The sequence below is a fragment of the Anopheles stephensi genome, chromosome 2, assembly GCF_013141755.1.
Source record: "Anopheles stephensi strain Indian chromosome 2, UCI_ANSTEP_V1.0, whole genome shotgun sequence".
Classification (NCBI taxonomy): domain Eukaryota; kingdom Metazoa; phylum Arthropoda; class Insecta; order Diptera; family Culicidae; genus Anopheles; species Anopheles stephensi.
Genome location: NC_050202.1, coordinates 70,848,539 through 70,862,216, shown reverse-complemented (window position 1 = coordinate 70,862,216; position 13,678 = coordinate 70,848,539). Strand labels below are relative to the sequence as shown.

The 13,678-nt window shown below is 46.3% G+C and overlaps 1 protein-coding gene across 7 annotated transcripts in view; it reads left to right on the top strand.

Annotated features, from left to right (window-relative positions):
• Nucleotides 1-13,678, top strand: part of LOC118504626 (protein winged eye) — a 263,745-nt gene that overhangs the window by 230,678 nt on the left and 19,389 nt on the right. For 6 of the 7 annotated variants that reach the window (XM_036039334.1, XM_036039333.1, XM_036039336.1 and 3 more), the window contains 5 exons: nucleotides 4,020-4,150; nucleotides 5,198-5,323; nucleotides 6,345-7,340; nucleotides 10,587-11,193; nucleotides 11,801-11,953. In XM_036039334.1, the coding sequence (XP_035895227.1) occupies nucleotides 4,020-4,150; nucleotides 5,198-5,323; nucleotides 6,345-7,340; nucleotides 10,587-11,193; nucleotides 11,801-11,953 (2,013 nt within the window). The remainder of the gene's footprint in view (nucleotides 1-4,019; nucleotides 4,151-5,197; nucleotides 5,324-6,344; nucleotides 7,341-10,586; nucleotides 11,194-11,800; nucleotides 11,954-13,678) is intronic. The other variant, XM_036039337.1, reaches the window with a different exon arrangement.

The following is a 13,678-nucleotide window of genomic DNA, read 5'->3' as shown; positions in this document are numbered from 1 at the left end:
CACCGTCGGTTCGGTGTTTCTTGTGCGAGATAGTCGCCCTGCCTAAACCCGTTCAATCAGAATAAAACATATCAACCACGTCGCATTAAGGGTAGGGTAGGGACAGTAGTATGCAGGGTGTGTGTGTGTGTGTGTAGAATTTGCATTGAGCTATATCGGTCAGAAACCATGCTCCGTTGATAAGGGTCCTCCGGAACAATCAGCTCACCTTCTGTGTCTGGCTCAGTTGTGTCATCAGCCGAAAGGCACGCAAACCTTGAGAAGCTTGAGTTGTGTCACGAATTGCTTCTTCAGCTGTGGCTCCATCAAACAAGCAGAAGCTTGTTTCTTTATCTAGAAACTCAAATTTTTATTGTTCTTACTCGTCCAGCTAACCGGTATTGCTGTGTATGTCGCCGGGAACTGATATAGACGACCCCAGCTCTGTTCGACTTCCCGCGCACCTCGCGCAGTGCCGATCAATTTATCCAAAGCGAGGCTGCTTTTCGTGTCGAGCTGTCGAGTGCGTCCAGGTCCGGCAGTATCTCAAGATAAACAAAACTTCCGGGAGCTAAGATAAAGCGGGCGGCTGGGGAGGGGGGGGGGGTGATCTCGAGGGTGAGATCTATGGTTCTACAAGAAATTCTAAGAACCAGACGATCGTCTCGAGCTGGTGTCGTAAAATTCGAACCACCATTAGCGCGAGTGTGAGTGGAGTCCCTTCTACCGGCAGTTTTGTCTTCGTCTTCGTTCGCCCGCTTCTTCACAGAGTATCATTTTCAATTTCGTTTCACACTGGTCGAATGGTGGCGGTGGGCAACACAAGATGCTGGTCAAGCCTACGCAATGATGTCAGGAGCAACTGGAATTTGTCCATCCTTGGCGATGTCACGTCAAAATCCTTTTCATGTCCAGTTCTCTAACGGTGCTATTATTGTTATTGTAAGCTTCAACGCAAAATTTTGTGCGCCCGGCGAGGAATGTCTTATGTTGCCAAAAGGCGGAAGAGTGTCCGAGTAGCTGAAAACATGACGTGTAACAGTAGGAACTACACATCTCTTCCGTATGAAAGGCCATCCCGTCCTGACATAAAGCGCTGTCAGCTTCCCAGACATAGCAACGGTTCGAGGGTATAAGAATAGAAGTTCTTAGAATGCTCTGCCGTGTGTTGTGGCGTAACCTAGATGGAAAAGAAATTCTCCGCTTTGGTTCCTGGTTTGCGGTCTTTGCTGCTTCTAGACGTTACGAGACAGCCACAAATGCAGTAACGGAGAGTATATGCTGCTTTCGTATGCATTTTTTTGCACACTTTTTGCCATAATCTTGATGTTGGTGGCATCAGATAGCTGACGACATACCTGACTTGAGATATTGTTCATCTAAGCGTGCTCTAGCGGGAGTGTACGGTGGTAGATTTTTGAGGAATTTGAAAAATATTCTTTCATATTTTAAAGTGGCCAAACGACTCTAAGCCACGGGTAAAGAATGGCTTGCAAGCTGCTCTATTGTGTAACACTCGCTCAACTATGCTGTCAAACCTGTTCTAGTTGAAACAGAATGTGAGATCACCTTAAAATTCCTTTCCAATCCTACACCCACCCACTGTTGCATGACGTTCTGCATTCTTATTCGCTTCTTAAGAGGCGAAGAAATCCACCCGTTCTAAACTTCTGACTGTAAATGAGATTTTCTTAGTTCCGGTTTTTGTTCCTTCGCTACGACAAAAAAAAACGCCAGCCAATAGCTAGCTGGGCCCTCCTGTCAAACGCAACCGGGAATTTATTGGTTTACTTTGGACGACAAACGATTCCACGCTCAACACACCTTCCGCAGCGCACTGCAAATACGACAGGGGTCCTTCACCCCGTGCCAGCCTCCACCAGAAAGATTAATGAAAGCCAGAAACAACCGGTCAAGCGGTAAAACTTTCCCATTCAACCCCTGCTGTACTCGATGGCTGACTTCAAGTTTTTAACCAATAAGCAAAGTTGCACACAGAAACACCCAACACTCTCCCTGGAGAAACTTTGTCGCACCTCGCGCAGTAGAGGAAGTTTAAGGGCAGTAAGTCTTTCGAAAAAAAAAACGCCGGTGTACCAACAGCAGTAACGGCAGCAGAATGCTAATCGAAAATTTTGACAACAACATCCCTTCTAACTGCGCCCATACCACCAACGTCATTCCCTATGGTTCGGTACTCTGTCGGTCTACGTACAAGCCAACGGTTCCCATGTGTAGTGCTGGAATATACACACAAACACACACCTAAAAGCATTATGTGGAGTTTGCATACTTTGCCCTTGTGGCGAAGAACTCAAGCCACACTCAGGGGCTGTAAATCACCTCCAATGCAATACAGAGTGGAGCTAACTTCACGGCTGTTCGTTGACTAAGTCGCGCTAGCAGGGTAGCACCTCCGAGCACCAGATCTCCTGGTGAATGGTGGCGCTTAATCTATGCACATTCCCGCCCGTCTCCCATACTCCTTCGCTGTCCAGCTCGGGCAACTTCTGCAGCTGCCGGATCCAACAACTATTTGCAGTTCGTTATAAATTATCAGTACACAGTCGACACCAGCACCGAACACAGCACGGGTAGGCACGGATTCTGATCCGTGCCCCGAAAAACCTTTTTAGCCGCGAAATGGCAAACGTTTAGTAGCGCAGCTATTTACGAATGGTGTTTGCGAGCCGTGTTTGCGCCTCCATCGTGGCTCCAAGCGAACAAGTTTGGTGCAAACTCGTATCAGCAATGCAATATTTATGGCTAATTTAGTTTTCCCGTTGCCTTACTATTGGCTCTAATTTTTCATAATCTTTCCCTCGTTCTTTACGCAATGTTGTGAATGGGCGTTCTAAATAAGAAACAGAAAGAGTTGCTTCAATTGGAATCGTTCTCTATTTTGCCGTGAGGAAAGTAAAAACCTTAAAAAGCTCATCAAGTAAAATGGTTTCAAGAACTTGTTTCCTCCTTTAATCTTCATATGAATCGGACTGAACCCAACTGCTTCTTGTACGCTTCAGTGCATGCACGAAGTACTCCACAGCAAACAGCAGCGTACAACCATGAATGAACGGATGAAATTTCGCTCGCCTACATATATGTCCTTTCAAAAAAGTTCATAATCGTGGTTTTGCTAAAGCCGAGCCCACCATAGCCACGACCAATTCTGCGGACTCCTCTTGCGGACCTAAACCTCCAGAAGCCTCTGGCTTAAGCCCTGTTCGCCACAACCACGGGACGGTTCGGAAAGGAGGCTTTCGTCTTATCATCCATCTCATTCCACATTGGGAGCTTGGGAAGGTTCAAGCTGCTCGTGTATGAGTTTTTTTTCTTTCCCTCCTACAGCAACTCACAGTGAACGCCATCGTTCGTTCATTTATTGTATCGTCTACCCGTGGTAGCCCTTTTCTAACGCGCCATCCATCGTTATGGGATTCGTTCCAGCCGCCCGCAAATGTTCGCCTCACGAGCACACACATCGGCATGCTGTAGTCCGTGACATGCATTCATTGCCCCGTTTGGTTGGGGTTTCGGGTTTTGTTGATGCCCGTAGCCCATCGGATTTCCAGCAAATCCCTTTCGCAAACCGGCCGACCTCTCTCGGACGGCGACTTTCGGAACCATGACACTAAAGCCCTCCGCCATCGGCATGGTAAAGATTCCCCGTTTTCGCCCGGGGTCTGCTTATGTTTCTGCGCCTTTCAAAATAGGAATTTTCTTTTCCGCTTCACGTCCTGCTAACTTGCAAAATTGGAGACGCGCCCTACTTGAGGGATGCTTTTCAATTTCGAAGCTGATATGTGTCTACCGCGTCGCTTTTATTTATTTTTTTTTGCTGCCCAAAGTTATTCTTACTTGTTTAGCAAGATTCTCAAGACTTCTGCTTGCCTTGCGGATTGTGTAAGCTAGACAACCAAATTAAAACGTTAATTGAAGACCACATCGCGAGCTATTGATTTAATTCTTCACATCCACCATCATCACTTAGCAGCACAGTTCTAATCAAACTTTCGCTTTTCCCTCTCTTTTCTTTACAGTGACGGAATCACTATTTGCCGCCGGAGGATATAATACACCTCCTGCCAGCTCACCATTTCTTCCCTGCTCACCGTTAGAGCTTGTGGCCAAAAATTTCCACAGCGCCGGTGCTGCCCTCTCCTTCAGTCAGGTAAGTGTGTGTGTGTGTGGGATAAACAAATGTAATTAGGAGCACATTATTCTATACCAGTGCGTACCAAACTCGAAATAATAAAAAGAAAACACTCCAAGAAAAGAAAACTTTATTTGTACGCTCTTTGGAGGCCCTCAATAGGCCACAAAACTTTTCGGGAGGAAATCCTCAAGCAGAGCGGCTAAAGAATTTACCAGGGCATCCCGTCGAGTTTCGCACGTCAATCACACGATGGCTTTTCATTCGCACGCGCTTTTGGCGTGTCCATGTTTCTTCCATACTTGGTCAATGGCAAGACGCGTCGCGCCGAAGATCGATGACGGCGGGCCGGTGTTTCGTTTGCTTACGAGAAGGAAGAGAACGCCCTGCTGGCGTGACGATTGTGTTGTTGTTTTTTTTACTTCCATCCTCTGTTAACAATTTTTCTTCCCCCCCTGGGCTATGCTCCCCGAGCTTGTCACTATCGGTCGTCCCCAGGACCAACCCCAACCCTTCCTTAGACGAGAAAAGGAAAAGTGTCATTAATCAAAGCCTCCCGAGCTTGCCACGGTTTTTCGATCACGTTTGGACAGACTCTCGACGTACGGTGTCGAAGCGGAACGCACACATTGTTCGGGTGGCGTTGTGCGTACGAGAACCACCAACACCAGGGGGGGAGAACATTATTGATGAGCTGTGGAAACGGTGCTTCCTCCCGCTTGGCATGGCCTGGCACAAGCGAAGGAAAAGGTGCCATGTTTGCTACGGCCTATTTGACTTCCTTGGTTTTGGTGCGCGATGGTAGTATGCGACACCAAAGCTTCCCCGTGTGTCGATACTCTTGGTTACTGACTATCGTTACGAAATGGGGGTCTGACTGACAAAATATTTACAACGCTTACGCGGATGTGTTGAAGTGCTTCCACGGTGTGAAGGATGGTGAGACACGCTGTTGGAAACCCCGTCCCAAAAGCCGCGCTCCTCACACCGCATTTAAATGAGCCTCGACGAGGCGATGTTACATATATTCTAATCGTGTGCGTTTTCTTTTTTCTACCCCGACAGGCAAATAGCAGCATCTTCGTGCAGTCACAAACAGACTTTATCAATGGCACTACAGCGGTCGCGAAGAAAACCGAAACCTGCATCGGACGGTGGGAGCACGGCACCATAGAACCATTGCAGATTCAGGTATGGTTTAACGCTGATCATTGCTTTCCTCTCATGTGGCTGTTTAAGCTTTCATATTTTTGTTCAATAGAAACTATCTGCAAACACGCGCATGAGTTACAGAGCGTGTTTGGTAACATTTAAAAAAAACTCTAATATGGCAAGTCGGACATGTCACATGACTACAAAGTCTTCTCCAGTAGTCGAATACATCGATTGGTCTTCCACATCTCTGCATTTGCTACATTTATTTCACACAATGTGTTTTAATTCGCATAACCAACGCACTTCTTACGGATGGCTGTGTTCTATTTCATTCCATTTCTGTTTTCATATACTAAGTGTTTCATATGATTGGAATGTGTATGTCCCATGTCCGTGTGTTTATCTGGTTATGTTGTTTAATATACATCAAATTCGACCATTATTTGAAGCTCCAATCGGATGGGTAAAAATATGCCAACCTGGTAATTGATAACCGATTGGAGGTTCTTTATAAAATTCAAACTTTGCCCCCATACTCATTGTCGCAAATGGATTAGATTGTGGGGAAAAATATGCTGGTAAATAGATAAAATTCATAATTTATATTGGAGATAGGGGTGACAGTCGGCAAAGGTATAGATCAAAAGGTTTCCTACGCTCGTCAGCATTATTCGACTGACATTTACCAGCATATTGCTCATCGGGGGGTGATTTTAAATATCGTTATCTCTAATTGCGCTACATTTCGCAGTAATAAATGAATATTATTATCATTATTCTATGCTTCATTTATCGTGAACTCATATTTTTTATCCTTTTGTACAACCACTCTTTTTGTAAATGCTTTTGATTCATTTGCATCATACATTTTTTCCATTTTCATTTGTTTGTTTGTCTATGTTTTGATTCTGTGTGTGCGTGTGTGGGTTTCGATTTAAGTTTTGTGTCCTTTCATTTGCTTTCGAACACCGTTGCGTTTTAATGCCAAAGTACGAGTTTTAACAAAACAACAAATGACATTCGCTGTCATGTGTTCCGCACTCGTTCTCACATGCAGGTTCCACCGAACTCATTTTTGCCAACGGCAACCACCGGCAGCTTTGCACTGAACTCTCCCGAGAGCGCCAGCTCCGGCGAACCATTGCTGGCCGGCGGTCATCAAACCGTCGGTGACAGGCTACACCCGGCGTACTATCGCTACCCATACAAGCCGGACGAAAACGGCAACCACCACGACACGTCCTTCCTTCGCAGCTACTGCATCGAGCGTGAATACCATCACGAACGGTTGCTGACGTCGGTCGGTGTGGAGCCGTGTTGCAAACCGAAGCTACACCTTCCACTCGCCGACGACCCGGTAAAATCCCGTCGAGACCATTCCGCACAGTCCAGCTTCGATCGTTACGATTCGACGGCACTGCTTAGCCCAACCTCACCGACAACACCGCCATCCTACGAGTACTGTAAGCTTAAGCGCAAGCTACACTCGATTCTGCTCGAACCGAGCACCGAGAACGGCGGTCGGCCAGTATCGAACGGTACCGATGATCGATCGTCATCCGGGTTGCTGCAAACGTCGCACACCCCACGGCAACCGGCTTCCGGTCCAGAGCAACGGCACCTTGAAGCCACACCGGCACCAGAGCTCGCGAACGCCCAGCAACCTGCAACCGTTGATCGGAAGCAGCAGTGTGGAGTAGCGGCAACATTCAACCATCCACCAACGGCATCGTCGGCGCCAGCGAGCGAAGCTGTCAATCATAGACCACGGCGCCGTTGGGCAGCATTACATTCGGCACACCACGCCCAACAGACAAACGGGGACGGCAACGGGAGTGGCCCGACACCATCGGCCCCACCATCTGACCCTCGCCCTGCTGCCGAACCTTGTGACGCACCGTCCGGCGGTTCTTGCCGACCCAAGTCACCAGGACATCAGCAATCGGCGACGCTACGGGCAGTGGAACGTCTTCCGAAGAAGCGACGCTCGATACGAGTCGATCGGCAGGAGGAATCTGCCAACCGTGACACGGACAGCAAAACCGTTGTTCACGTAAGTGTTCAATCATTTAAGGACGCATTTGTCTCGCTTTCTTGTGTTTGTCGCCAAAACGTTCGAGATCAATTGGCACTCAAAATTGAATTGAAGCGTGTGAAGGAGAATCTATCATTAAAATGCAAGCCTGGGACAGTAAAAACGAAACATTGTTTTTATAAATAAGCTACAGCAATTGCCCATATAGGCCTAAGAGTCTTCCTACCTGCTGAAGAATGTTCGACAAACTTCATCTCCTCCTCAGATGCTGTCTCTTCCACAGGTCTTCTCATGTTCTGTTTTCGGAAAGGAAAATGAACTGAACAAGAGCTGGAGAGCTTTTTTTTGGCCCCCCTCAACTACAAAACCTAATGCAAATTAGCAGTCTTGGAATTTTTCGCCCTATAGATGTAATTAATGTTCCCGTGCCCGGGTTTTGCTCGTTCTGTCTTTAGTGTGTGAGTGTCTATTTGTTCAATGTGTTTGTTTGTTTTCTTGCCGTATATTATTTGTACCAAATTCTGCATCTCCACTGTTCATACTTCACGTATGGTTTTTATTCTGGTAAGAAATTCTGTTATTAACGATAAAGCGAGGCTCGAGACTTTTTCTCGTACAGGGGAAAAAAGGCGAAGCTACTCGGAAGGAAAATATTTCTGCCCAAGCTGCCTTGTTTCCATTCTAAGGGCAGTAGTCTCGTTAAGGAAATTGTAGCAATATGTCCATACCGGTATTGTTTTTTTCTGTCCGTTTGGTTTCTGTGTGTGCGTTGTTTTATTTATTAGTGCATCGTTCTGTCGCTCCCATTAGGGGAACGCCGGTGTGGCATCCGGCAAACCATACCGGGTTGCAAAGTGCATTTTTCCAAACGGCATCGGTCACAATTATAAATTCACAACGGAGGGAAATCTTAAGAGGGCTCCCTAGAGGAGGTGGTAATGGTTGTTCGCGGTTTCGAAAGGGGCCGAATACCAAAATGTTGCAACATGCATGTCATTGCCATTTTGTTGCCCCCCCTTGGTGCCGAGAGCTCACCTTGCAAATGCATTTAAAAAACTGTTTCCTGAGAATCGCAAATTAATTCCACCATCGATTCATTACATCCCCCCAAAGGGAGTGGTGATGATGGTGGTCTACAGAAGTCCGAAGACACTTGCGCAAGTCTCGGGACGGGAGGGAATTTATTTTATTCCATGTAGCACTTTAGCCCTTAGTAACTGCACACCGGCAAACAAAGGAAAAGCTCTACACTTCCTCACACACACGCGTCGTGGACAATTTCGTATTCCATCCATTCGTGATGTTTTATTATGCACTCTCGCTCGGTCGCTCTCTCTCTCTCTCTCTCATATGTATTTTATAACTTGAGTAAAGTGTCATTCGCGAATACATTTGCCCTCCTCTGCACCTCAGGCTGACCGATGGGGAGGTGGTTGGTTGTTAATTTTTTAATTACGTTCTTCGAATAGCTCATCCGCCAGGTCGTTCGGCGTCCACGATCCAAAGGAAAAGAGAATGGTAGAGCTGCTGCTGCTGCTGCTGGCTGCCACAGGTTTTATGGTCTCAGGAATGTTCAAGCCTCATTGACTATTCTGCCGTCCCTCTTCGGCTTTGGTTTGGGGCGGCGTGCTAAATTATGAAACCGCTCTCGCGTTGTACCCGTGTTGACATTGGATCGTGATCCCCGCAGAACGGCAGCTGTGGGTTTCATGTGCAATTGCAACCGAGTGTGTGTGTGTTTGTTTTGCTGTAACGCCGCAAACTCAGTTTTTTCTTACCATTTCACGCGAAAAGTCATTGAAAGCTAAGGTAAAAATGATTTCACCTGTAATCTTAAATCTGCAGCAGCGCAATGCCATACCCGTCTGTTTTTTTGCTCGAACCGTCCGCTGTATTGTTGAACTTGCGCCATAAGTAATGTAAGCTGAATCTCACGATCATTAAACCGCGAACCGTAAAGCCAATGGTGATAATGCACTTTTTAAAAGCATGACGGATTAATTCAATCTTTCGTGTAATGCTTTGCTTCTTTTTCATGTTCTTTCTTTTTTTTACTGCATCACACTCGTCCCGGGCTGGTAGTGGAAAAAGGATGATTATTTTTTGTGCTTCTCTACAAAAGTAATATACTTTACTGGGAAACGTACATTTTTTTCTGTAGTAAAAAATGATTGTTGATATCGGGTGAGTTGCTGATTTTGATTGTGCTGGACATACAGGCGAAAAGAAACTCACCCCACCTTAAGATAATATAAGATTAAGATTTCCGTTTTTATCACTGTCCTTTATGGCGCGCTCTGTCTCTGGTTGCGTTATCTTCATTTCCCTTTACAGTTTTTTTTTTGAAGTTGTTGAAAGTACGGTCCGGCATCGTGTCTTCCGGCTACGGGTGATTTTGATTAATTATTTATAAGCCGTTGCATTCTTTAGCAGCACATATATAAAATCAAAACACAACCAACCCTACCCACTACGAGTGGTGTCGTGATCGCGGAAAGAAAGTTCCTTCCATTGTTCATTGCCACGGGGAAAGGGTCACACACCGTTTGTTTCTCATTAAATATGTAAGATTCAACGAATGGATTGTATTTATGGTCATCCAAACATTACTATGTTGGGGAAGAATTAGGTTAGGGTATTGGGTAACCAGCGAATGGAAATTGTATAGCTAGTGTAAATAAATGAATACACTGTTGCTCTTAATCAGACATGGCAAACAATCGACTATACATGAGGGTTTTCCAATAGGTATTTTTTCCAATTTCTATTAAGAGTAATAGCATCGAATAACTCGTACGTAATATACATTTTACCAACATTGTTATCCCAGTAAATGTCGCGTATGTAAGCTCTGCAACACTCAGAATACTTATCTGAGTGTATATATTATGTATAATATTATCACAATAATATTATCTCTGTAAGCAAAACTTCTCTATATCTTATGTCGCTAGAAGCTGAACTCTCTCGTTTGCAAATTTAAACTCGGTAAATTTGAAGACCTGAAGTCTCTGATGGATGACACATTCCATCATGGATAATGCATTTAAACTTCATTTCTTATGCTGGAAAAGTCTAAAAAGAAATTTTCTTTATCATCCGGCCCACGAGTAAAACATAATTTAATACTATTGCTCTAAATGTACACGAAACATCGTACAACTCGAATTGAAAATTTAAAAATTCAATTATCATAGGCTATTAATTTTAATATCCTTTCTGTCAACACATTGCAATAAATGTATGCTTCTCATCCCTTTCCAGATCAAACGTGAACCGTGCCAGGTGTCGGAAGTGACAACCTCAAACAGCTACGAAGCGACCACCAACACAACGGCTCTGAATGCCATCATAAAGATCGAAGCATCCTCACCGAAGGGTCTGACCGGTCCCGGTACGACCGGTACTGCCGGCAATAGCAGCCGAACCACCAGCAACTTCACCAGCAGCTCGGTCGCACGTAGCAACCTGCTGACGGCCAGTCACAGCGCCAGCGCTATCATTAGCAACGTTACCGTGGGTGGCAGTAGCAGCAGTAGCGGTGGTGGTGGTGGTGGTGGAACGAACATCGGCACCAGCGGAGGAGGTGGTGCCAACGCGAGCTCGAGCACTGTTGCCGCCACGATGGAACAACTCGGGCTAGCGTCGGCCACCAACAATCATCCGCCCGGTCCGACGACGGCCTCCGCCACTCCATCCGCTGCCCAATCCATCCCAGTCGGCATTGCAGTCGCCCGCCAGCGGCTGCAAGAAAGTTCGGCCACACCGTCATCCCAACTGCACCCCGGCAAAGAGCTGAACCGGTACGGTTTAGGGTTGGCGAGTGCTGCAGCGAATGGTGCCTCGCTGAACGGTACGACGGCAGATTTAGGTAAGTGTCGGATGAAATGGAAAGCTCCGGGAAGCGAATCAAACCCTGCAAGAAGTTGTTCTTGCTCTCTTGGCACTGTGGTTAAATACCACTGCCAGTAATGGATGTCTTCATGCCAATGCAAAGCATCGAACGCTTTCAAGCTTCACCATTCATGTTTCTTCCTTGGCATCATCAGTAAGGCCCTCACTTAAGGAGCTCCAACATATTCTTAACCCCCACACATAATCCTCATTATCGATCAATCATTCATCGAATTGTTTTGTTTTCTTTTCTCTTCTCCCTCTACTCTGCCTTTCCATCGCTCTCGCCCGCTCGGCCTGTTGCGTGTCTGTTGCCGCGGGTACGATAACGATGATGACGATGATGCATTTCGTGCCGGGCTGCCCCATTCATATACGCACCGCAAAACACACACACACACACGCCGCGCACGGCAACGATACATCAAACTTTCCGAACGCGCAATTCATCGCGGGCCTGTCTTCATGCACCATCACCACCCTGCGCCTTGGTACGCCACCAACGTCATCCACCTTGCAACGGGCACGCACCACAACGCACAACACATCACCACGGTGACACGCGATCGGCGGCGCGATCGTAGGCTGCGCAACGCCCGGCCTAAGCCAGAACATGTTTTTCACCGGCACCAACTCCACCATGATACCCCTCGCACCGGACGCGGTCGCGATGGGCGTGACCAATGCGGCGGTTCAGAACGCCGTCCGCACACCACCCGCCCTCTGGCAGTATCCTGGTAAGTAAACGCAGCTTTTGGCAGGTTGTAATTTATCACACGAAACGAGCGCGAGCCCTGCACCACCCGACCATCGCAAGATCCTCCGCCACTCTTGTGCAGGTCCGTTACAAGGGTCCCTTTTTGCTACAGTTTAGTTTCTCGGAATTGAGGCGTTTGGCCCGGTCGATCGATGCGTGTGAGGATCGATCGGTGTGTGCTGTTGCATTCGGTTTGGAGCTTCGTATTGCTCCTCCCATCGGTGGAGATGCGCCAATCGGCAAACACGAACACGATCGAGTGAACGACCAAGCGTCTCCACCTTCTTGGGGATGAGCATGCTCTTGGTTTAAGATTGTTTGGTCTGTTTTTTTAAAACGATTCTGTGGTCGTATTTCTATACAATTTGTATTTAAAAAAACTGAATTTTGATGTAGTAAAATAAAATATTTTTTGTATAATAATAAGAATTTATTAGAAGTTTGCAAACATTTCACAAAAACGAAACAACAAATACATCTCGCTGTGCTATTTACGTCCCTTTACAGAGGAAACAAATTATTCACACCTTTTAGTAATTTGCATCTCAAAACAATCTGCTGAGCGCGCGCCTGGCTGTGTGTCTGTTTCTGTATGTGCAATTGGTCACGCGAAATGGGCACCCAAGAGCAATAAAAATGCAGCACAGCGTGCGGACAATAAAATTGTAATTAAATTCCCGATTCAACCGCACACGCATGCAACGCTGCAGGCAGCGGTAAAGGGCGTATCATGAATATGCATGACCCGCGCTTGATGGACAGTGGGAGTACTGGAAGTAGGTTAGAGATCTCGTTGCATTAAATCTTCTTACATTAGCGAAAGATTTCATTACCTTGCTAAATGCACCTTTTCGCACACCGGGTTTGCGAGTGTGTGTGTGAGTGTTCCCCCGTATGTATGCTAGTTGCAAGCAATCTTACCCCGTTTATTCCATTAAGCCATGGTCGTGTTTGTATTTAGTTTTTTTATTTTGGTTTCGCTCCTCACAGCTGCAAATTATTGCTTTGAAATGACGTTAGACGTAACGACAATTTGGAAGCAAAAAAAAATCTATTCGCCCCTCAATACGAATGCCCCATTTCTTGGGGTAAATTTATTGTTGCACCCGCGTCACACGCCACCTCTATCCCTATTAGTTATGGAGGGAACCAATTCCGATCATCCTCCACATCGCACGAATATATGTGTTTCGGTTTCCCAGTTTTCAGCTTTCGGCTGCTCTGCCAATCTACATGACATTAACATATATTTAACACAACATTTAATCTCAAGGCGGCAATTAATTACATCATCAGTGTCGGCGCTTAGCTGTCGCTTGTGATGATGATTCGGCCCAAGCACACACATACACACAGGCCGGGCAACCATCATCCGTGTTAGGATGCTGCCAGAGTCCAGAAGAGTATGGGACGCCTATGGACGGCAAATAGCGATGATTACTAACTGCGTGGTACGATCGTGGCGGCTAAGGCCGGGTGAAATTAGTATGTTTGATGGGCATAATATTTGCTGCTAGAATTCAATAACACCTTCCATTCGCTAACTGAAAAGCAAGTCTTATAGATAGAGAAGAAGACCCGAAGCAAAATTCTGCCGGTATTATTATTTCATTAGGCAGCTGTACATCTTTTTTCGTCTTTTGTGGAGCATTTCTTGGAGACTGTGACCGTGTGAGAACCAGCATAAAAGTTTTGTGCACGCAAC